The 25,056-nt window shown below is 46.4% G+C and overlaps 1 protein-coding gene across 1 annotated transcript in view; it reads right to left on the minus strand.

Annotated features, from left to right (window-relative positions):
- STPG1 (sperm tail PG-rich repeat containing 1) overlaps positions 1 to 25,056 on the minus strand; it is a 50,445-nt gene that overhangs the window by 10,335 nt on the left and 15,054 nt on the right. The window contains exons 3-6 of the mRNA XM_065927528.1: positions 21,034 to 21,135; positions 15,969 to 16,139; positions 9,796 to 9,901; positions 2,622 to 2,787 (exon numbers count right to left, since the gene is read on the minus strand). Coding sequence (XP_065783600.1) covers positions 2,622 to 2,787; positions 9,796 to 9,901; positions 15,969 to 16,139; positions 21,034 to 21,135 — 545 coding nt within the window. The remainder of the gene's footprint in view (positions 1 to 2,621; positions 2,788 to 9,795; positions 9,902 to 15,968; positions 16,140 to 21,033; positions 21,136 to 25,056) is intronic.

A 25,056-nucleotide genomic window follows, 5' to 3' on the forward strand; every position in this document is an offset into this window, starting at 1 on the left:
GATACTGGGTTTGACATGTCCCTTTACTGCGGGACTTGTCAGGGCTTTGAGCAACTTAACAGACCTTCTCAGAGCCGTTAATAAGTTCATGTGTATTGTGATGCTGCCAGGGGCAGAAGAATGGTGTGCAGTGATTCCTAGGTTTATTAAGCAAGGATCATCCCTCCGGGAGGCATCATGGAGAGCCAATGGGCCTCAGACCCACCCCCAGACATGCCGGCAATACTGCACTGATCCTGCCGGAAAGATGGCCCTTGAGGATGTGTGTGGCCATGCAAACTCGGGGCACACACCACCCAGCACTTTGGGGCACACTCCTCTTTCCTGCCCTGGAGTTGTTCCTGGAAAGCCTGGCTAAAGCAATGCAGGGTGTTCCGTTCACCTGAGCCCCCCCACAGCCTTCAGCTCGGCACCAGAAAGGGCCAGGACCTGCTGACCGACAGGCGAATGCCGTAAAATGAGACTGTTTCAAACCGCTCGTCCAAACTCGAATGAAGGTCAAATGACACAGCTCAGAAGACAGTTGAACACGCAGTACTCTCCCCTCTCCTCTCACTGTTTCCCTGAAGAAGCTTCCAGAGTTGGGATGGGAGCTTGAGCTGCCATGCCATGAAACAGCTGCCTCCTCTACCCTCACAAATCTTCTCTAGGATATAGAAGAATAGCTGCTGTAATAAGAAGAGTGAACTGTTTTCAAGCCCTTTCTTATCTAATCCTCACAGGTTCTTGCGCTTAGTCATTCACTTGTGTATGACTCTTTGCGACCCCATGGACTGTAGCCTGCCGGGCTCCTCTGTCCATGGGGATTCTCCAAGCCAGAATATTGGAGTGGGTTGCCATGCCCTCCTCCAGAGGATCTTTCCAACCCAGGGATTGAACCCAGGTCTCCCACATTGCAGGCGGATTCCTTACCGACTGAGCCATGAGGGAAACCCAAGAATACTGGAATGGGTAGCTGATCCCACTCTTTGCAACCCCACTGACTGCAGCCCTTCAGGCTCCTCTGTCCATGGGGATTCTCCAGGCAAGAATATTGGAGTGGGTTGCCATGCCCATCCCACTGGGGATCTTCCCAACCCAGGTATCGAACTGGGGTCTCCTGCATTGCAGGCAGATTCTTTACCAGCTGAGCTACCAGGGAAGCCCTGGTTCTCATCTGCACTTAATAACACAGGTTCTCATCTGCACTTAATTACATGGAAACATGGAGGCTCAGGGAGGAGGAGGTCCTGCCAGAGATGGAGCTGTGATTCCCACTCAGGTCTGCTAACCCTGAAACCCACCCTCTCTCCCACTCCATTGACGGGCAGCGTTGTCCAAGCCAACCCGGAGGCAGGGAGCCCCTGACATTTGGAAAGAGCCTGTTTCTGGAGAGTTTCCTTTCCTGGTCCCAAGCCCTGCAGCCTGTGAAGAGTGTCAACACACAGAACCCCAGATCCTTTGGGCATCAGGGACTTAGCTGGTGGACTCCATCTGAGGTCTGAGTTCTGGCTCCAGGTCCTGGGTTGGACACAGCAGGCTCACGCCTTGCTCCTCTCCCTGACCCCTGACTCCTGACCCCTGATCCCCGACCCCTTTGTCCTGGGCTGATGGTCTGAGCAGACCCAGTGTTGCCAGTGTTCCTGGACTGCCCACCCTCTCTGACCCCCTGTGGCTGTGGGCCCCACCAGCTGCCTGACCTCTCTGGGGGGTCCCAGGTGCTACACCCTTAGTCCCAGCCCCGCTGGTCAGCCCTCCCTACAGTCACTGATGCCTGGAGAGGACTATGCAGGGGTGAAGACTTAGAAATGACAGGATGACTGACCTTGATGGTCTTAGTTCTAGAAGTTCTAGACCTGTTTTGAGGAATATTAAGGCCTGTGAATTTTTGAGTCTCTAAGGGGAAAGAAACATTAAGTGTATGGGAGATTAAAAACAGTAACACAAATCCCTGTCTTCACGTTCAAAATTTGTTTTGAGTCACCATTTGTACCTACTATGTCAATACTTGCTTTTCAATCTGAAAGCAACGTTCAGATAAATTATCCCCACTTTACAGTGGAGGGCATGGAGGCTCAGAGGGGTTAGAGCAGGGCTGATGGTCACACAGCCCAAAAACAGCACAGCCGAGGTTCACATGCAGCAGGTCTGACAACTCTAGAGTCTAGGCTTTTAACCTATCAATACAAGACAGTGAGAGCATCACTGCTTCCATATATCCTGCCACCCCAGGGGAGATTTTATAAAAAATAGAATAATACCAGCACCAGGGGAGTACAGCATTGTGGGGAATGTTGGATGATCCACAACAGTCCTGAGTCTGAGTCCCAGAGGCACCTTCCTTTTAGCTGTGTGGACTCAGGCAAGCCCCTCAGGCTCTCTGAAGCCTGACTCCCTTCTCTATGAAGCAGAAACAATCATTCCTACAATAGAGCTGTCATGATCTTTGAAGATGTTAAGTTCCTGGCACACAATAGTTGCTCAATAAATACGATGCACTCAGCAAGCTGTGTCAACAAGGGCGCCACGAGAGCTGCCCAGCCTGTGTCTGCCAAGCTGTGACACCCCTCCCTTTCCCCCCGTGTTGGGGTCCTTCCCCAAAAACACCTTTCAGAAGAAAGATCAGAATAATCAGGACTTACGGGATCAGAGCCTTTTTTTGAACTTTGGGGTGATCATTTGGGTTGTAATAACCGGGTCCTGGGCCTACTGACGTCAGCTTTAATCCACGATCGGTTTTTGATTTAAAACAAGACATCAATATCTTCGGTGACTGCTTCACAAGGGATTCGTTCACATCGTAATGCCCTGAGAGGAAAGAAATTTTAAGACAGAATAAAGAACACTTCTCAAATAAATAAAAAGCAGTGCCTTATGCCTAAGAATACATTTAATGACTATAAGGCAGTATCGCTCCAGGATGGTCAAGTAATAGGGTCTGCCTGGAATAACTGGAAATAACATTTACCATTTAGAGAACGTGTGTCCATGCATCATAGACTTAACTCATTTAATCCTCACGGCAGCCCTGCAAGGTGGGTGTTAGCACATCCAATCTAAACATGAGGAAACAGACTCAGAGGCATTCAGTACCTTGCCAAGAGACATCCATCTAACCAGGGCCTAAGCCCAGCATCTTCCTGTTTAAACTAAGGACAATAAATCTTCCCACAGCTGGGAGGCTACGGTAGTAAAAGAACCTTTCAGGTTCCCGGCACATGGTAGTTGTTCAGTAACTATTATTCAGTTTGTTGTTATTGTTATTTAGTTGCTAAGTCACATCTGACTCTTTTGGGACCCCATGATAGCCTGCCAGGCTCTTCTGTCCACCGAATTTTCCAGGCAAGAATACTTGAGTGGGTTGCCACTTCCTTCTCCAGGGGTTCTTCCCAACCGAGGGATTGAACTTGTGACTCCAGCACTGCAGGCAGATTCTTTACCACTGAGCCGCCTAGGAAGCCCAATAATTCTTAACGATGTCATTAACAAACATTTATTGAGCACCCACTACGTGGACCCAGAACCATCTGCCTTCAATGTCCATTCTTTCCTATCATACCTGTGTCTCAAGAAACTGTGTCAGAATAAAAGTACGTGGTGCACAAGGCTCTGAGGAAGAAGAGAATGATCTGGGCTGAGGTAAAGAGGGAGTAGCCTCACCCCGAAAGAGCTGGTGGATTAGTTACTTAGCTGAGTCCGACTCTTTGCAGCCCCATGGATTATAGCCTACCAGGGTCCTCTGTCCCGTGGATTCTGCAGGCGAGAATACTGGAGTGGGTTGCCATTCCCTTCCCAGGGGATCTTCCCAACCCTGCATCCCTGCGTCTGTCCCCTGCATCCCTGCAGTAGCAGGCAGCTTCTTTACCACTGAGCCGCCAGGAAGCCCAGGAGCTGGCAGCCCTGTAAGCGGGTGCAGCCATTTCGGGGTGCAAAGCAGCACTGAGAGGCAAAGGCCGTCAAGACACTGCACACTTTAAATACATATATTTTGATATAAAAATACGTGTATACACTTATTTGTGTCGGGTCCTAGTTGCATCACGTGGGGTCTTCAGTGGCGCCGCCTGGACGTTTCAGTTGTGGTGTGCAGGTTCAGTAGTTGCGGGCTCAGGCATGCTTGCCTCGCAGCACATGGGATCTTAGTTCCCCAATCAGGGATCGAAACTGTGTCCCCTGCATTACAGGCCAGATTCTTAACCACTGGACCACCAGGGAAGTCCTCCAAGATGCTGCACACTTTGACCCTGGTTTCCCATTACTTGGAAATTAAGAAAATTATTCAACATGATGGAAAAGCTCTAAGCCTAGAGATGTACACCACAGCAGTAGCTACACTGTGAGAAATGGTGACGAGCCTAAAGGTCCAAGTACAAGGGCACAGTTATGGGAAAACAGCCCACTCTGGTGGAGTATCAGCCCTGCGGGTGGTAAATGCAACCACTGTGAGGCACATGGCAGTGTTCTTGAAAATCAAGGGGAGAGAAAACAAGTAAAATAAAGCCTAGCAGTCTATACTGTGTGTACTGTGGCACCAACGTACAATTGGATACACATGAACTGAAAATAGTTGGGAGCCCAGAAAAGTGGGGGGAACTACATTAATGGTGGCATTGAGCATGCAAAAAATATTTGAAACTTTCTAAATATCCTAAAGCTAAATTTGTTTTAAATGAAATCAACTTTTCCATTGCAAGATCACTGAAAACAATAATATGGGATCTATTAGCAAGATTTTACTTACATGGGAATGGTGATGGCAATCACTATTAGTGATGGAATAGTGAAGGGAAGAAGAGTCTTCATGGAAGCAGGTGGATAGATTATCTCTGTGCTGAAGGGCAACTTGGTCACAAATATAAAAAACCTTAAATGTTTTACATACCTTTCGACTTAACAGCTTCACGTTAGGCAATTTATCTAAGGAAATAATCTCAATTGTACACAGGTGTGAGCTATAAGGATGTTTGCGCCCACTCTATTTATGTGAGTAATCAGTTTAAAACAACCTAAATCTCCAACAAGGGAGCATTTTTTCCCTTAAGTTATGGTACCACTGGATAATGGAATACTACACAACTGTTTGGGCCTACCAGGTGGTAAAGAACTCGCCTGCCGATGCAGGAGACTAAGAGACATGGGTTCCATCCCTGGGTCGGGAAGATCCCTTGCAGGAGGGCATGGAAATCCACTCCAGTGTTCTAGCCTGGATAATCCCATGGACATAGGTGCCTGGTGGGCAATGGTCCATAGGGTCACTAAGAGTCAGACACAACTGAAGTGACTTAGCATACATGCATTAACAAAAGATGTTCTAGGAGAACTTTTATTTTTTTTAATTGGGGGATAATTGCTTTACAAGATTGTGTTGGTTTCTGCCATATATCAACATGAATCAGCCACAGGAGGGTTTTTAAAAACATGAAAAGATAGTTCCAATATACCCTTAAATAAAAAAAACAAAACAAAACAGATGTCCAGTTAGCAGCGTTTATAATACTGGTATATGATATGGTTAGATAGTATCACAGACACAATGGATATAAATTTGAGCAAACTCTGGGAGATAGTAGAGGACAGAGGAGCCTGGCATGCTCCAGTCCATGGGGTCTCAGAGAGTCAGACACGTTGTAGCAACTGAACAATAAAACAATATATCTCTCAAATTATCTTTCTGTTTCACTTACACATATATTTATTTTTAAATTTTTATTATCCTTACCAGAAAAAAAAAGTTTAAAGCAATGCTTGATTATAAAATGTTAAAAAGCAGAAGCAAGCGGGAAAGGCATTTATGCTCCCACAGCCCAGAAAAAACCAGGTGAATACTCTGCTGTAGTTACTCCTGGTCCTTCTCTCGGGCACTAGATGCTGTCTCATGGAGCTGGGCCCACAGTGCGGGTTAAACTGTGTCACCCACCCTTTTTTTTTTTTTGGTAAGCTATTCTTTATTTTTTGTTACATGAACAATATCTTATTGCTGCTTTAATTTGTAGTCCTTTGACTTTTATTTATTTTTTATAGGTTATTTATTTATTATTTATTTTTGGTTGCTCTAGCTCTTCATTGCTGGTCTCAGGCTTTCTCTGGTTGCAGAGAGCGGACCTACTCCCTGCTGCAGTACCTGGGCATCTCATTTCGGTGGCTTCCTTGTTGCAGAGCACAGGCTGTAGATTTGTGGGCTTCAGTAGTTTCGCCACGTGGGCTTTAGTTGCTCCATCACATGTGGAATCTCCCCAGGCCAGGGACTGAACCTGGGTCTCTTAGTTCCCTGCATTGGCAGGCAGATTCTTATCCACTGCATCACCAGGGAAGTCCACCCCCATTTTTTTTCAAGTGACACTTTAAGATAGAAGTATTTCCTCATGTTCTTATAACTTAAAAAAAAAAAAAAGAGGAATAGAGAGGAGACCCGGAAAAGGTCAGTTTTCATTTTGGTCCCAAAGAAGGGAGTTATCAGAGAGTGTTCAGACTACTATACAGTTGTGTTCTTTCACATGTCAGTAAGGTCATGCTCAAAATTTTTCAAGCTAGGCCTCAGCAGTTGGTGAACTGAGGACTTCCAGATGTAGGTTTAGAAAAGACAGAGAAACCAGAGATCAAATTGCAACATTTGTCGGATCATAAAGAAAGCAAGGGAATTCCAGAAAACATCTACTTTTTCATTGACTACACTAAAGCCTTTGACTGTGTGGATCAAAACAAACTGTGGAAAATTCTTAGAGAGATGGGAATACCAAACCACTTTACCTGTCTCCTGAGAAACCTATATGTGAGTCAAGAAGCAACAGTTAGAAGCAACCGGAAATGGAACAACTGACTGCTTCAAAATTGGGAAAGGAGCATGACAAGGCTGTATATTGTCATCTGCTTATTTAACTTCTATGCAGAGTACATCATGCGAAATGCTGGGCTGGATGCATCAGAAGCTGGAATCAAGATTAATATCAATAACCTCAGATATGCAGATGACACCACTTTGTGGCAGGAAGTGAAGAGGAAGTAAAGAGCCTCTTTGTGAGGGTGGAAGAGGAGAGTGAAAATGCTGGCTTGAAGCTCAGCATTCAAAAAATTAAGATCATGGCATCTGGTTCCATCACTTCATGGCAAACAGAAGGGGAAAAAGTGGAAGCAGTGACAGATTTTATTTTCTTGGGCTCCAAAATCATTGTGGATGGTGACTGCAGCCATTAAATTAAAAGACACTTGCTCCTCGGAAGGAAAGCTATGACAAACCTTGACAGCATATTAAAAAGCAGAGACATCACTTTGCCAACAAAGGTTCATCTAGTCAAAGCTATGGTTTTTCCAGCAGTCATGTATGGATGTGAGTTGGACCATAAAGAAAACTGAGTGCTGAAAAACTGATGCTTTCCAATTCTGGTGTTGGAGAAGACTCTTGAGAGTCCCTTGGACAGCAAAGCGATCAAAACAGTCAATTCTAAAGGAAATCAACTCTGAATATTCATTGGAGGGACTGATGCTGCAGCTGAAGCTCCAGTACTTTGGTCACCTGATGCAAGAGCTGACTCATTGGAAAAGACCCTGAAGCTGGGAAAGATTGAGGGCAGGAGGAGAAGGTGGCTGCAGAACATGAGATAGTTAGATAGCATCACTGACTCAATGGACATGAATTTGAGCAAACTCCAGAAGATAGTGTAGGACAGGGGAGCCTGGGGTGCTGTAGTCCATGGGGTTGCAAAGAGTCGGACATGACTTAGCAACTGAACAACAACATCAACAAGAGAGGAGGATGTTGGAGAAGTGCCTGGCCTTGGGCTTGGTGCCTGCAGACTTTAGAAAATCCCGTCAGTCAATGTGTAAAGTTGGGCATTCTACTCAGAACTGAAGGCAGACCAGACTGGGCCCTCAGCCCCTGGGGGCCAGGCACTCAGAGCAGCTCCAACACATCGGGAATTCCAGCCACAGTTCCACATCTGGTTTCTTCCCACACCGGGAGAAGCCGAAACCACAGCATTTTCCCAAGAGGTCTAGGCAGATTGCTTCTCTCAGAGAAGCCGATTCCCCAGGCTCTGGCCCCTGGCAAACTGGGGGACACCAGGGGAGTCTTTAAGGAAGCAGGCCTCAGAGCTGGATAAAGGGCCTGGATTCAAATCCAGGTGTGGAACCCTGTGTTAGTCACCTGCTCTCTGAATATCATTTTCGCATGTTAAGTAGGGCTGCTATAATAATAATGCGGGCTAAGTCACCTCAGTCATGCCCGACGCTTTATGACCCTATAGACTGTAGCCTGCCAGGCTCCTCTGTCCATGGGATTCTCCAGGGAAGAATACTGGAGTGGGTTGCCATGCCCTTCTCCAGGGGATCTTCCCAACACGGGGATCGAACCCGCATCTCTTACCTGTCCCACATTGGCATGCAGGTTCTTTTACCACTAGCACCACATGGAAAGGTCAATATGATAAAAATAATAACCCACTCTTTGGGCACACAGGCACCAGGCAATGATCCCTGGGGCTTTGAAAGCTTGTGGCACACAGTCGGAGCTTAACAGATGCTGGTGCTCGCCTCTCCCCTGCCTGCTGTTTCAAGGGGCCTCTGAGGACCCTCCCAGAGGGAGGGGCTGCCCACATTCCTAGGCTCACTGGTGGGACCTCTGGCCCAAACCCAGAGGTTTGTTCTCCCATCTAAACAAACAAGGTGCGGTTTTGCCCGTGGTGATGCAAGGCAGGGCGCTTTAGCTGGGGCTGAACCTCCTCATTAGGGCTGGTTTTGTTATTCAGCCTCAGACTGATCTTCTCAACTTTAATCTGGATTTGCTGAAATCTGACATGTGCTGCAATTTTATCCACACCCAGCTCCCGAGAAGTGTCACTGCAGAGACACTCCTTCCCGGCTCCTCCCCTGGGCTCTGGGGCCCGGAGCTCCCTCCGGGGGCTCTGGGACCCATTTGGGAAGGTCTAGTCTAACCCGTGTTCCTGGAGTGAGGACTGTTATGTCCCCAGATCTCTCTGGAAACTTTTTACTAAGGCTGGTGCGGGGCATAGAATGGGGGCAACGCCTGTCCCCACCCAGCAGGGAAAACGTTTGCCGGCAAGCCCTGTGCGTTCCCGAAGCCCAGAGTCAGAAATCGCCTTGGGAGGACGGGGGTCAGAGGCTCCTCTGGGCTGAGGCCTGCCATTTCTTAGCTGTGTGGCGCTGAGCCAGTGGCTTCGCCTGTCTGGACCGCCTTTGCCTCATCTGAAACACAGGACTAAGAGCGTGGCTCTTGGAGGACAGATGTGTGAGGACCGCGGGAAGAAAGCACGATCTCCCAGTGATCTGGTGTTAAATGATGAAGTTGCTGGCCGGCTTGCAGCCCCATGCCCAGGGGGCGCCCTGCCTTCCCCCAGGGCCTGCAACGGCACCTGGGGGTGCGCACGGCGCTCTTCAGGCTCGGGAAGACACCTCCCCAGCTGCTGCCCGAAGCAAGTGCGCCGGGTCCAAAAGGGAGGCAGACCCCAGGGGCCGGCTGTTCTTCCTGTAACACCTGCCTGCACCCCCACACCCCCCCAAAGCCTGATGTGAAAGTGCTAGTCCCTCCGTCTTGTCCAACTCTTTGCGACCCCATGGGCTGCAGCCCGCCAGGCTCCTCTGTCCAGGGAATTCTCCAGGCCAGAATACTGGAGCGGGAAGCCATTCCCTTCTCCAGGGGATCTTCCCGACCCAGGGATCGAACCCGGGTCTCCTCCATCACAGGCAGATTCTTTACCGCCTGAGCCACCAGGGAAAGAGACGCCCTGTGAAGGACGGGCGCCCTGCTGACCAGACCTGGGACAGGAAGCCTCAGGCCGAGGCCAGAGCAGGGCAGCTGCTTACCTGGGGCGGGTCCTGTTTTAGAAACAGCGAAACCTCTCTGGGTTCTGGACACGAAGCCAGCCCGGGCACAGACGTTGTTCGCCTGCTTGCAGCAGGAGTCGGAGGCCTGGGGGGAAGACAAGCGCAGCGCACTCAGGGCCTTGCCTTTCTCTGACCCTCTTGGCACTTTGGGGTTAAAAAAATTTTTTTTTTCTTTTAAACCTGTTCTCAGAAAATGAGCGGATGTGAGTGGAAAGGGTCATCCTGGCTGTGCGTTGACCTTCGCCCCAGCTGCAGGGAGCAATGACTCTTCATCACCAGCCAGGGGCTGGGGATCCAGCACAACACCGAGGATGGGGCCCTGTGCCAGCCTGCAGACCCGGCTTCCCTGGTCACTTCCCTCACTCGGGGAGGGGCATCCTGCTCAAACTGTTCAGTTTCTCTGGAGTTGAGGTTTCTTCCTCATCTGTACGATGGATCAGATCATTCTTGCTTGACCTGAGGCAGGGAGCTATGGGGTGGGGATGGGGGGGACGCCCAGTCAATATAAATCACCTGCCGGAAAGTGGGCTTTTTTCTTAATGTGTAATGTTACGTGTAACTAGAATATGAAGAAAATCATTAAAATTTTTACTGAAAGACATAAAAGAAAACATAACAAATTAAAAGATAGATTGCGTTTCCAGATTACCCAAAGCTGTAAAGATTTTCACCCAATTTATCTGCAAACTCAATGCAATTGCATTTAAAACCCAATAGGACATTTGTAAGTTGACAAAAGAATCATAAACCTAGAAGGTAAACATATAGGAAAACTTAGAATACGTTTAGCAATATGGAATTGGTTAAGGTAGCCACAGTAGATTCACCCAAAGCAATACTTTGCACTTTGAAACGTTTGTGTAGCTAAAAAGTTATTGACATGGAAAGATGGTCACAAAAGAGTATATTGGGAAAAATTGCAATATGTTTAGTTTGAGCCCAGTTGGGTAAACTAAATACACAATTAGAAAAATAAAGTTTAAAAAATAAAATAATAAATGAATAAAAATAAAAAGTATGTAAAGCTACCTAGGCAAATTATTTTCATTACTTTTTCCTCTATGATTTTCATTCTTTTTGAACACTGAGTCCTACATATCCCCACCCTCATTCCTCACTGCTCAAATAATCTTTCTATATGTGCAGGATATAAGATGTACAAAGAAATCGTGTAACTTAAGATTGTGATAAGATTTACAAGCACTGTGTCGTCTTGACTTTTCTGGACTGACCAGAAAATAAGGATTTTGGTCGACTCAGGCAGTGTACAGCTGAGAGTGTTCAGTGTGTTCAGAACTCTAAAAATAATTTTGGAAAAAAAAAGAACCCTGAGATCATTCTTATGATGAGTCATAAATACGTTAAATGCCAATTGGCAGTCAGTCTCCTGTATTCATTAGATAAAAGATGCAATAAAAGTTGTACCTGCCATGGCTGGGACTATTTACTGAATGAGTGAAACTGTTTGCTGGGGCCAAGATGGCTTGATTTTCTGTGATACTCCTTCGTAAAAAAAAAAAAAAATGTTTCTGAAGAAATACAGATGGCATTTTGATTTTGTGTTGACAAAGGTAGAGGAATTCAGTTTTTCCCAGGGTACCAAATGGCCAGGCTGCCTGCAGAGAGGGCAAACAAAAAGATCAGATGGGCCAGGCTAATTACTGGACACGGGGAGAGAAGCCAGGATGCAGGAGAGGAAGTAATAACAGGTACCGCGGGAAAGGCTTCGAATAGAGAATCGGGGGATCACAGTTAAGCAAAGGCAGAGAGGGGCCTTGACAGCCTCAAAGCACAGTGTGGCTAACAGGATTACTGCATTTCTGCTGCTCGCCTGTTGACTCAACTACTGTTCTCCAGGTTTGAAAAAAGCCTCCTGTAGACAAAACACTGCTTCAGCTTTATTCTTCGCCCAGACAGAAAAGCAACAGCAAAGGGGACATTTTTGTATACCTACACTGACTGTGTGTCATGTGTATTTTCCCATTAGACTAAGAGTCAGCTCCATTGGCAGATTAAAAAAGAATGAAACAAATTTATTGTATTGCCATGAGAGGAAAAAAAACTCAGATATTAAGTAGAAATGTAAGCATACGATGGACAGTATAATCCCAAAACTGAGGGAAGGACTAAGGGAGGAGGAGAGTATGAACAAAACTGTCCCTGGTTTTGTTTTGTTTTGTAATGTATTTAATTATTTTAATTGGAGGATAATTACTTTGCAATATTGTGATGGTTTTTACCATATATTAGTATGAATCAGCCATAGGCATACACATACACGTGTTGCCCCTGGTTTTTGATGGTTGGTTTGCGAAGCAAAATGATAAGGGACTTCTACATTCTGGTTTTCGGGTTTCTGTGATGCTTGGATGTATTTTATGATGAGCGTGTCTTACTTTCAGAGCCGCATTAAAACAATAATGAACAAAAAACCTGCAACTAAAATTGCTCTGTTGGCAGAAGGGCAGAGTTCTGACTTGGGGGATGGCCATTCCTTGATTAACAAAGGAAGTTATGCCTTTAAGCCATAAGCATTTATTGCACGCTTACTATATACCAGGACTGGAGCTGAGCCTTCAGGAACAGTGGGCTGGGGACATGAAGGTTTGAAGTGCTAACTAGAGCACCCTTCAGCTCCCCCCGTAGGTCGCAGAGAGGGAGCGCTCACCTTCTTTGACCACTCAGTCTAAAATATACGCCTACCTCTATACCACATACATGTTCTCTCCCTCAGGCTCCAACTGTTTGTCTTCCTCAAAGCTGGCCGCAGTTTGCAATTATTTTGCTTGCGGTCTGCTAGTTCTCGTCTTGAGTTCCCCACTGGATTCTAAATTATATCACTGGCACAGAGCAGTCACATGACTTATGAAAGGAAGCCCAGCACGGCTGGAACATGGAGACTCTGATCACTCCTCAGTTTTAAACCTCAGCACCCAGCTGTTCTCACTGGTGTGCAAGTGGTCTCTTCAAGTTGGGTGACTTTGGGCAAGTCCCTTCCCCTCTCTGAACCTCAACTTCCTCTTCTGTCAATTGAGAATAAGAGAATCTACTTCCAGTTTCTTGTGAGTATGAAATCAGTGAATACACAACTCTTAGAACAGAACACAGGCCATGAAAAGTGCTTCATCATCTCATCATCATTATTATTTTCAGGCTCTGGTTACCCTAGGAGAAGAGTATCTGGAGCTATACTATCCCACACAGAAGCTACTGGCCACGTATAGCGATTGAGTGCTGGACATATGGCTGACCCACAAGCAGACGGGCTTTGAGTATAAAATACACAATAATTTTAAAGATTTAATATGAGAAAAAGAATGTAAAATATCTAATTAGTAGTTTTTATTACTAATTATTAGATATTGAAATATCTTGAACATACTGGGTTAAATAGAATATATTATTAAAACTAATTTCAGCTGTTCCTTTTTACTTTTAAATGTAGCTACTAGGAAAACAGCAGAGACATCACCCTGCCAACAAAGGTCCATATAGCCGAAGTTATGGTTTTTCCAATAGTCATGTACGGACGTGAGAATTGGACCATAAACAAGGCTGAGCACTGAAGAATTGATGCTATCCGATTGTGGTGCTGGAGAAGATTCTTGGGTGTCCCTTGGACTGCAAGGAGATCAAACCAACCAGTCTTCAAGGAAATCAACCCTGAATATTCATTGGAAGGACTGATGCTGAAGCTGATACTCCAAACTTTGGTCACTTGATGTGAAGAGCCGACTCATTGGAAAAAACCCAGATGCTGGGAAATATTGAAGGCAAAGGGAGAATGAGGGCGGCAGAGGACAAGATGTTTAGATAGTATCACTGACTCCACGGACGTGAATCTAAGCAAACTCTGGGAAATAACGGAGGACAGAGGAGCCTGGCGTGCTGCAGTCCATGGGGCTGCAAAAAGTCAGACACGACTCAGCAACTGAGCAACCACAACAACTAGGAAAACAAATTACTTTTGTGACCCCGGTTGTATTTCTTTTGGACAGTGCTGGTCTAACAGGCACTTACATTGCTTTGAGCACATTATCATTGATTGGATCCATCGAAGAAGGTGGGCAGGATCTTTGTAGTTGGAAAAATAACTATTATCCATAAGTATTATAAAAGAAAAAGGAAATTTAAACTGAAGCATTCTAAGGCCAAAATATTCAGAAATTATAGCATAATAGTATTACTGCCTTATGTGCAATTCATGTCTTAGGTATTTCGGAGTGCTCTCACACTATGCTCTCATCTGCTTCTTACAATAACCCTACTGGGCAAGTATAATTAATTCCATTTTACAACTGAAACCTGAGAGGTATCTTGACTTCCCCAAAGACAGTTCTAGTGATTTCCATGTATTGTGGAACTCTCATGCACCAGGTACTCTGCTAAGTAAGCACTAGGCCAAGACAGCCTCGTTTAATGTTTGCATTAGCACCATGGAGTAGACATAAAATCCCATTTTGTGTGCTTGGAAACCAAGTCCCTCCAATTGTGTCTGGCTCTTTTCGACGCTATGGACTGTAGCCCACCAGGCTCCACTGTCCAAGGGATTCTCCAGGTAAGAACACTGGAGCAGGTTGCCATGCCGTCCTCCAGGGGATCGTCCTGATCCTGGGATGGAACCCATGTCTCTTACACCTCCTTCTTTGGCAAGCGGGTTCTTTACCACTAGTACCACATGGGAGGGCATAGCCCCATAACCCCACTCTACATATCAATAAACTGAGTCTCCTGAAAGGTTAATGGACTTGCCCAAAGCCACACACACGTAGAAAATGGCAGAGTCAAGATCTGAACCCAAACCCATCTCTTACCCATTAACCACACTGTTCTGCCTAAGTGATTACAAAGCGATGGGAACTAGAGAAGCACTGAAAGTGAAAGTCACTCGGTCGTGTCCAACTCTTTTCGACCCCATGGACTGTACAGTCCATGGAATTCTCCAGGCCAGAATACTGGAGTGGGTAGCCTTTCCCTTCTCCAGGGGATCTTCCCAACCCAAGGATCGAACCCAGGTCTCCTGCACTATAGGTGGATTCTTTACCAGCTGAGCCACAAGAAAAACATAAGAATACTGGAGTGGGTAGCCTATCCCCTCACTAGCAGATCTTCCCAACCTAGGAATGGAACTGGGGTCTCCTGCATTGCAGGCAGATTCTTTACCAACTGAGATATCAGGGAAGCCCTGGAGACATACTACTGTTAAGGAAAGCAATTTTCTGATATGGAAAGATAGAAGTTTATTTTCCCTATAACAATCTAAAAAGTAAGTGAATAATACAATCATTGTTATAGATGAGAAAACCATCCCAGAAAGTTATGTGATAGGTGGTGGTGGTTGTTGTTTGGTTGCTTAAGTTGTGTCTGACCCCATGGACTGCAGCATGCCAGGCTTCCCTGTCCTTCACTATCTCTTGGAGCTTGCTCAGATTCATGTCCACTGAGTCAGTGATGCTATCTAACCATCTTATGTTCTGCAACCCCCTTCTCCTTTTGCCTTCAATCTTTCCCAGCATCAGAGTCTTTTCTAATGAGTCGGCTCTTTGCATCAGGTGGCCAAAGCTGGAGCTTCAGCTTCAGCAACAGTCCGTCCAACGAATATTCAGGGTTGATTTCCTTTAGGATTGACTGGTTTGATCTCCTTGCTGTTCAAGGGATTCTCAAGAGTCTTTTCCAGCACTACAATTGGAAAGCATCAATTCTTTTGCACTCAGCCTTCCTTATGGTCCAACTCTCACATCTATACACAACTACTGGAAAAACCACAGCTTTGACTATATGGACCTTTGTTGATAAAGTGAAGTCTCTGCTTTTTAATACATTAAGTTTATCATATTATGTTATGTTCCAAGGAGCAAGCATCTTTTAATTTCATGTCTGTGATAGGAGCGACTGCAATAAGAGTTTTCCAGGGCAGAGGTTTTCCCACTGCTCTATGCTGACCTCCGTGTTGCCCACACCTTTCTCTGGGTTCAGAAAATTCGCTATGAGAGCCTTGCACAGCCTCATGTAGCCATTGTGTAGTCAACAAATGCTAACTAATTTACCAATTGGTTTAAATGCTATTTTCCAAAGCTCCGCACGTCCCTTCTTTTATTTTTAGTAAACCATTCACTCAATATATATCTAAGAAGCATAGAAAGTGTTCTTACATTGTACTGGTTTGGTGCAGGGGTTTCAAATTTGAGTACTTTCTCATAGCTTGGCAACTGGAACATGCTGGAACAGGAATTGCTGAAGTCTTTCTTTGAAACAAGATGAGATGGGAGAGTGTACGCATTAGCTGCCGGGTATTTAGAAACGATGGTGTCCAGTCGGGCACGCTGCGAGGAGAAAGTCAAAGGAATCCACATCATCATGTATCTTATTGCTACCAAGGGCAGGTATAAAAATGATGGTGCTCGGCACCAGCTCTAAAAGCATTTCATAAAAGGTGAAAAGAAACCCTGGCAGGTAACACAGATAAAATGACCTTGGGCTTTGAGGATTTGTTCTTGGAAAATGCAAGTTCAGACCTGTGTTAACTTCTGTAAACTAACTCGAATTATTCATCTTGTGTTTGGGACTTGGCAAAAGTAGTTTTGCCATAAAAGCATTTCCACCCAATCCCGTTTCAGGCCACTTACACTTGACTCATCAGCTGGTGGGTGATTTATATGATGGGAAGCTTTCTGCTTTCTTCTTCCAACCTTGGTTTTTCCTTTGAGTGAAACTCTCACTTCTTGTTTCTAAGGTCAAATAATCTGAATTTCCTAAATAAGAAGTTTGCTTCTCATGCCTTAGAGGTCCCAGGGCTTGCCTCCCACCCACACCTCCCATCCCCCACCAACTCACTGATTTCATAAAACCTTACAATTTTTTTTTTTTTTGCTGTTTCAACAGAAACCAATCCTACTCCTTCCAGGAAGCCATGAATAACCATTTTCAGTTAAAAAAACAAACAGAAGCAATGTTTGCCAAATGAAAAGGACAAAAGCCATAAAAACTAGGTGATAACATCACCTTACCCTGGGATAGTATGGCAAGTATTGAAGTCTGATAAAAAAAACAAAAAAACAACTCCCCCCCCCCCATTGTTTTATGGTTAAAAGCTTGAGAAAATTGCCCTGGGTTTCCCCCCTTGACTGGGGTCAATAACCACAGCAGCACAGAAAGCGGAGGAGGCCGCGGCAAGGCATGAGCAGCCCACCCGACTCCTCTCTGTACGTGACGGCCGTGCTTCCCACCACCTGGGTCATGGACCACCACTTGCCGCCAGAAGCAGGGGCGTTCTGTCCAGAGTCTAGCCTGGGCTCGGGTCCCAGCTCTGCCTCCTCCTAACTGCAAGGAACCATCGATGTTCCCAGAACACCCCAGCCTTGGACTCACTTTACCTGTGCACTTGGGGCAATAGTTAACTGAGCACTTTGCAGGGGATGTTCCATTGAATCTGTAGGACAAGCCTGGATCAAGGAGATTATGATTATCCCCGCGTTACAGATGAGGACCCCAAACTTCCTCAGCTAGCAGAGTGGTGGGACCAACATTCTCACCTCCACGAGATGACACGGACCAGACACCCATTCCGAGGAAGAATGGGCTGAGACGAGTCACAGCCACATGCTCTCATCTACAAGATGAGCTGCTGATAAATGCCTGTGGGAGGTTTCAGCTCAGGAAGAATCACTGTCTGAAGCCACCTGTGCTCCTCGTTACAGACACCCTCTGCTCTCCTTCTGACTTCCAGAGAAGAAGGGTGGCAGGGTCAGACCATCCTCAGGGCTGCTGTTTGTCGCTTGTCTCTCTGAAGCCCAAAAGAGTGGGCAAAGCGTGTTTTGCTCAAGTGCTATTTCTCTGACGTTAAAGCAATATACTGTAGTTAAAGTTTGGATGGAAGAGCCTGCCACTGTTGTTCCCCATTCGGTTGTTGCTGTTTACATTCCTACATCTTCATAAGCTTTTTGGCAGCTTTTATATTGAACGCTTCAGTTTCATGGTCAGGAGGGGATCAGAGGCCATAGATAATGACAACTGATTTGTCTGTTTCCTTTTGTCTTTTTCCATGACTGTATCTATTGCCTCATCTTGATTTACAAGCAAAATCTAGCAAACCTACAAAAATAAGTGTTTTGCAGATTATCTAGGAATAATATAGAAAATATTGCTGCTGTTTTTGATTAAGAAAGTCAATTTTGTATACTTTATTTCAACTTAAATAAAATGTGAGTTTTGTTTAAAGTTCAGGTACATTTTTTTGATGGGGACAAAACAGATTCTTGTGGTAAATGATCTTTTCAAAAATATTTTATCACCCTCACAATTGAAGATAAGTTTGTTTTGGGTTTTTTTTTTTTTTTGGTAAGTGGTTTACTACTGGGGAAATTTAGAAATCCATTTTAATTGTGAAATTATTAAATGGAAGATTTATCTAACTTTTAAAATATTATATGTTGTAGGACCACTGAAAAAAAATAAACAAAGCAGCATTTTCCAAAGTGTGTTCCTTGGCCTTCCAGTTCTATGAGATAAGGTTGCGTTGGTGGCAGCAGCAGCAGGAAGACAGTTTCAGGGTCAAATAAACTTGAGAAGCCTCACACCATTTTGAAGATTCATAGCACGCATTGGTGTACTACATGCACTGAGAAAGCCTGCAATAAAGAAATCTAACTGTTTTGAAAGAGTCATTCCCAAACTTCTTTCATCATAGGATCTTTTTGGCTTAGAATACCTACTAACATTCTCTTTAGGGAAAACTGCTCCAAAAAATTCCCATCCGAGGCAAAGTTTCATCAATCATCACAATAGAATTAGTCCGAGTCTAGCTGAAATGACACTCACTCATCAGCCTACGCCTTGGCTTTCTTTTAATTGCCAGGCCTCCGATCTCCAACCTGGCCACACGCTGGCAATCATAAACCTCTCTCCAGCACATATCAGCTATTCCAGGGCCACTGAAGCCACCGCACATATACAGAGAAGCCAAGGAAATACCGGCTCCTGTCCCCTCCGACACTCACACCTGCCTCATTTGACTTCCTACCCAGTCCTGTGAATAATTCTGGAACAAAGCTGTGGAGTATAGCCATGAACCTCTTCAGATGATTTGAATTTAGAGGGACGACAGGTCCTCTCAAAAGGCGGGGTGCAGTTGCTCCAACAGTCATCCAGAAGTTTCTAAAATGTATTGACCCACAGCATTTTTTGGTCAGCGCCACTGGGAGTCACGCTTCTGATGGCCACACCAGCATCTGTAAGGCAGATCTTTCTCTGATGTGGGGGTGGTTGTTTTTAGTCACTAAGTCGTGTCTGACCCTTTTGTAACCGCACGGACTGTAGCCTGTCAGACTCCTCTGTCCATGGGATTTCACAGGCAAGAATACTAGAGTGGGTTGCCATTTCCTCCTTCAGGGGATCTTCCCGATCCAGGGATCAAACCTGCATCTCTTGCATTGCAGGTGGATTCTTTACCGCTGAGCCACCAGGGAAGCCCTCTCTGATGGGGACTACTTTTAACCCCTATAGGGTCTAGGATCTGGAAACAAGAGCCGCTAAATGTGAATGACAGCAAAAGAAGGGGTGGAGGAATGAAATTGGTTGACCATTTCTGGAAGGAACTAGGCGAAATGTGGGAAGCTCCTGATAGATCTCCACTTAAGGCCCCCGCCCGAGGATATACGAACTCATGTGTTTAGAAACATAAATATAAACCCCTATATCCATCACAGCAGGAAGAAGCCTGAACAGCTCAGCGTCTGTCTTCTTTGGGGTTTGGTCTGAATTTTGTAAAGACCTGATTAGATCCTGTCACACACAGATCTGCCCTCGGGCCCCTTCTCCTCCAGACGGCCCAGCCTGGTCATTTGGAGAGTTACTGCACGTACAGCCTAGCAGGGCATTGATGGCGTGCTCTGATTCAGCGCCTGCTCTGGCACCAGGGAGGAGTGGGCAGTGCCACTATTTGGCAAAACTCTCAGAGAGAAAACCTAGGTGTTGCAGGAAGTATTGTTTGTGACTCAGATGGCAACAATCATAACATTGAACGTGTTTATAAGGCTCCGCAGTTTCAAAGACTATTTCACTCACTGCAACGTCAATTTGCCCAGGGCCTCTGGGGAGTCTTCACTCTGTGAGGCAACTGGGGCACAGAGGGTGACGTGCTTGAGGTCACATCGAGGGTGAACCCACAGCTGAGTCAGGATCGGGTCTTAAGTCTTGTCTCTAGCGCCAGGCCATTGTGAGACGGCATTTCTTTGGCCCATTGCTTTGTAGTCTCTTTACTCACAGGGCTGGGGGCGAAGAGGCAGACACGTGGCTGTTTTGTGAACTGGCTGGGGGCTTGTGCAGCCTGAACACCTTAGCCAGTGAGGAGTTAACTCCCAAATCGGTTTGCTCCTTGAGTATTCAGCTCGGTCAAGCTCGAATTCCAATGAGTGGCTGCATTCAGTGTGACTTAAATGGTCTCTTTGTGTATGCGTGTGTGTGTTTTAAATCAACTCCAGTGTCAGGTATCATAATACATTTTTGCAGGAGATTATTCTGACTTTTAAAGGGACGGATGGCGTAGGCATCTTATTGATGCTGGATCTTGGATTCGCTTTCTTTTTCACTTTCCTACCTCAGCGAGTCTTACTCTACTTTGACTCCCCTTCTTGTATCTATTTTATCTTGTCAACAGATAGATGTTCAAATAAAGACTATCTTTGCCCAGGTCTGGTCAGAGACACTGGCACTTCATTTAGCTACTTGAGGTTTGGAGTCATCCACAAAGATAAAGACCCACATCTTACAGAGAAGAGAAATGGAGAGGAGAGGAATATTCCTAAATTCCCTGCCTGCTGTCTGCTTTCTTTGTGGTTCCATCAGATTTCTCAATAACTTGAATAACCCAGTTAGACTAAGAAGTGTAAAAAGAGTCCTACTGGGGCAAGATGTATAATAAGAATTTTGTCTTGGTTTTGGGAGTCCATTCTATGCTGACAAAATTGGTTTTGGATGATCAGGTTCTGAATATGCTTCTAGCTTCTCTTCCCACTCTGAGAGTGGGTAGAAGTGGGGGACGAAATTACTTAAAGATCTAGGCTCCAGTTTACCTGCATGAAACCTGGGCAGACCATTGGTCTCCTAATCAGAACCACAGGTGTTTGGAGAGAAGGGCCTGGATGTCCAATATGTGATTAAGCCATGAAGGAAGCAAAGTACTGAGCGGTTAGTACCCTTATTCGGAGAAGGGGTTCTCACCATAGAAGGGAAAGTGCATGTCCCTTTCTTGGACAATGACACGCTGTCGGACACAGGGGACTGGTGAATGACGTTGTAGAACCCCGGGCCTGGGATATCATCCTGAAAGGGAAGAGAGTATGGTGTCATCGCAAGACTTTCCATTCCACGGTGCTTTTCTGCGAGTGTTACATCCATTAACCCTAAGCTTCACTGGAATCTTCCGGGACAGGCAGAGATGCCACCTCCCAGACAACAGCCCAGCTCCACCAACTCCTGACCTACCCGGTCACCATCGCAGTTCACAAGTGCTGGGGCTGGATTCCAGCTCAGGTCTGGGGTCACCTCCCCACCCCCCGCCACAGCCCTTGTTCTTTCCACTACTCTGTACTGCATTCTAGAAGGATGCTGCAGTTTTTTCATGCCAATAGACGCACGAGAAGAAAAACGGATCCCGTGTGCATCGGCGGCTGTGCGGGTCAGCGTGGGCTGACTTGGGTCCGCCAAATCTGGGGCGAGGGAAGGGTGACCGATTTCACGTTCACCACACCCCACCTGACTCAGCTTCCTTCCCAGCCTTTCAGGGGAGAAACCAGGGAGTGTTTCTGTTTATAAAGCAAAGTGAAACAAAAACCACCTTCATCCCAAACAAGACCATCTCTACCTCTGACACAAAAAGAGGTGGGCTCGTGGGGCTCAAGTGCTCAGGGATGAGGGTGTGTTAGACGGAAACAAACAAAAGCTTGATTTCTAAGCTCATTTCTGCTGCTGCAGTTAATTGGGTTTGCATCTCATTTCCCGTGCTGGTTACCAGGGGGAAGTAAATGTTGACAAAAGTTGACCAAGCAAGCGACATGAAATGACAAGGGTGCTCCTCCATCTCGAGGGTTTACCGGGTGTCCCCTTGGTGCCAAGATCTTTTCAAAGAGTGTCCCATTTAATCCTCCAATGAGACAGGGATGCCCCCATTTGACAGATGGAGACACTGAGGCCCACGGAGATGAACTTGCCCCAGGGTCCCACTGCTGTCAGTGGCAGCACCTGAATTTAGTGTTACGTGATGGTGTACACTAGCCTTTTGCAGTGGAAATATTATCGGGTCCATTATAACGAAAGTGGGGCCCAGAGATATTGGGGCCACAGCTAAAAGATGGGGAAGCATAAATTTAAACCTGAGCAGTCTGACTCTCCTCGATACTTCTAAGGTCTGCCACCCAGGCTCTTCTTGTCCCCGCCCATCCCTACTAGCTTTCCCAGAGCAGAAAAAGAGCTCAAGGCTCCGTGGCGGCCCTCCCTGGACTCCCCAGTCTGAATCCAGCCATGTGTGGTTATGGTTTAATATAAGGATGTGGTCATTGGGACTGTTAACAGATTCTTCTGGGACTTCGCTGGTGGTCCAGTGGTTAAGAATCCACATTCCAGTGCAGGGGATGTGGGTTCAATCCCTGGTTGGGGAACTAAGATTCCATGTGCCTCGGAGCAACTAGGTCCTCCCACCACATATACTGAGCCAGCGCTCTGCTGCAGAAGCCTGTACACCACAGTGAGAGAAGCCCGCGCTGCAACAAAGATGCAGAGTGGTCAAAAAGAACAACAGCAAAAAAACAAAAAACAACGCACACACAGCATGTTCTCCTGGGCTAAGTTTTAAATGCAGTGAAGCCATCGAGTCTTGCTCTGTCGAGGTGGGGGCATGGAGGTTGACTCTTACATTGCAGGTGATGATGATCCCTAGTGGACAGACTGGGGGCTGACTACCGAGTCGGGGGTGAGGCAGGCTGCGGGGAGATGTAGCCCAACCAGAACCCTGGCCTGTGGGTGCGATGTGAGGGGCTACAGGAAGAGGAACAAGAGAGAGGCTTTTTCTAGGGGGTTGTTTGCAGGATGGACGTGTTTACTGATGGTCACTGCATGCGGGGCACTGTTCTAGACTCACTCACACATTTAATCCCCACGTTAAAGATGAGAAGACAGAACCCAAAGGGATGAGGTCCAAGGTCACAAAACTAGTAATGGTCAGAGCCCAAATCTGAATCCAGGAGAGTCTGCTCTTGACCATTAAGACAAACTAACTCTCAGATGAGTGTAGGATAAAATGTGCAGGATAGAAGGAAAAACAGTCCCACTGAGTTTGGAATCAGGAATTCTAGCATCAGTGCTGCTACTAGCTGAGTGATCTTGAACTCTCTAGACCTCAGTTTCCTCACATGTAAACTGAAGATGCTGCACTAAATGCCTTTGGGTACCTTGTAGCTTTCGGAGTCCCTCCAGGGAGGGAAAGCTGCAGCAGAATATGTAACTGTGACTTTTCTAGGTTTAAAGAAGAAAGAGTCTTGTACACCTCCAGCCCCCAGTCTCCCGCCCACACTCCAGATACCAGCATCAGCCCATGAGAATTTTCTGCCCACCTCTGTGTGTCTGAGGAGCTAGGGTTGGCTGCAAAAGCACAAGCCTTCAGGGCTGCTCCATCCCACCCTGCCCGGTCAAACCTGAATTTCAGATAAATGGCAAAACACCGTTTTAGTATAACTAGGGCCCAATCAATATTCGGGATGCTGCTGCTGCTGCTGCTAAGTCGCTCCAGTCGTGTCCAACTCTGTGCGACCCCATAGATGGCAGCCCACCAGGCTCCTCCGTCCGTGGGGTTCTCCAGGAAAGAACACTGGAGTGGGTTGACATTTCCTTCTCCAATGCATGGAAGTGAAAAGGGAAAGTGAAGTCACTCAGTCATGTCCAACTCCTAACGATCCCATGGACCACAGCCTACCAGGCACCTCCGCCCATGGGATTTTCCAGGCAAGAGTACTGGAGTGGGTTGCCATTGACTTCTCCAATATTTGGGATACACTTATACAAAACAGCTATTTATCTGAAATTCTAAATTAGTTAGGAATCCTGTATTTTTACTTGCTAAGTCTGGCAACCCTACTGGACCTTAATCAAGTTTTAATGGCACCCCATTGCAAACTGGCTTGCGTCTAGGACACATGGGAAGAGAACTGTCATCTCTTACCCTGCAGGGAGAGCATGCTGTCTGTCTGCACTTAGTGAATATCCTAGAAGGGTTCTCCAGGCAGGAGGCTGGCTGGGGGCGGCTCACGAGGGCGATTGTTAAATATTCAGAAACGTTGCTAGCGGTAGCTTGAAACTGACCAGGGTGAGGGTGTCTACACCACAAACATTGGCAAACGCTGCACATCAGGAATTTTCTTTGCGGAAGGGAAAGGTGGTTCACCAGCACACCACCACCTGCACTCTATACCGAATAGGTTTCCAAGCTGCCTGGAGGGAAAGGTCCAGCTGCAGATAATTCAAGTGTTCTCCTCCAAAGGTTAGAGGTGGCAGACGGCTCCCCGGGAGGGCAATACAAGTCCAACCTTTCACCTCTGGGTTAACAGTCCATGTGACTAACATTACAGGATGTGGATGAGTTCTGACCTCTCAGCATCTCCCAAGGAGCAAGAACCCAATTCAAAGCTGGTGTAAACTCATCCAGCCTTTGCTTCTTGGCCAAGATGCAAACCAAGAAGGTGAAAATCCAATAAACCAATCCAATAAAATGGGTAAACAGAGGGAGAAGGGAAGAGAACTATTCATTTGAGCTCTACTGACTGCTTTTTGAGTGTTTGTTCCAAGGGAAGATCTGCGCAAGGGCTACACCTGTTGCTCCCTGGGTCTGCATCGCAGCGTAAGGATTGAATGAGTCAATGGACATCCCATCAGCTTCATCATTACTAGTCCACCACAGCCTCAGTGAAACTAGGACCTTCCCTCTGGGGTTAAAAGTCCTTCAGAGTAAGGATGGAGTAAGAGATGGCTGGACAATGTTCTCCCATCCCCCACCCACGACACACGGGCAACATTGGATGGAAATGCACTTTAAGCACTCTTTTGAAGTGGGGGCTTCCCAGGTGTCAAAGTGGTAAAGAATCCGCCTGCCAATGCAGGAGACAGAAGAGGGTTCGATCCCTGGGTCAGGAAGATCCCCTGGAGCAGGAAATGGCAAAGCAGTCCAATATTCTTGCCTGGAAAATTCCATGGACA

The sequence above is a fragment of the Muntiacus reevesi genome, chromosome 3, assembly GCF_963930625.1.
Source record: "Muntiacus reevesi chromosome 3, mMunRee1.1, whole genome shotgun sequence".
Classification (NCBI taxonomy): Eukaryota; Metazoa; Chordata; class Mammalia; order Artiodactyla; family Cervidae; genus Muntiacus; species Muntiacus reevesi.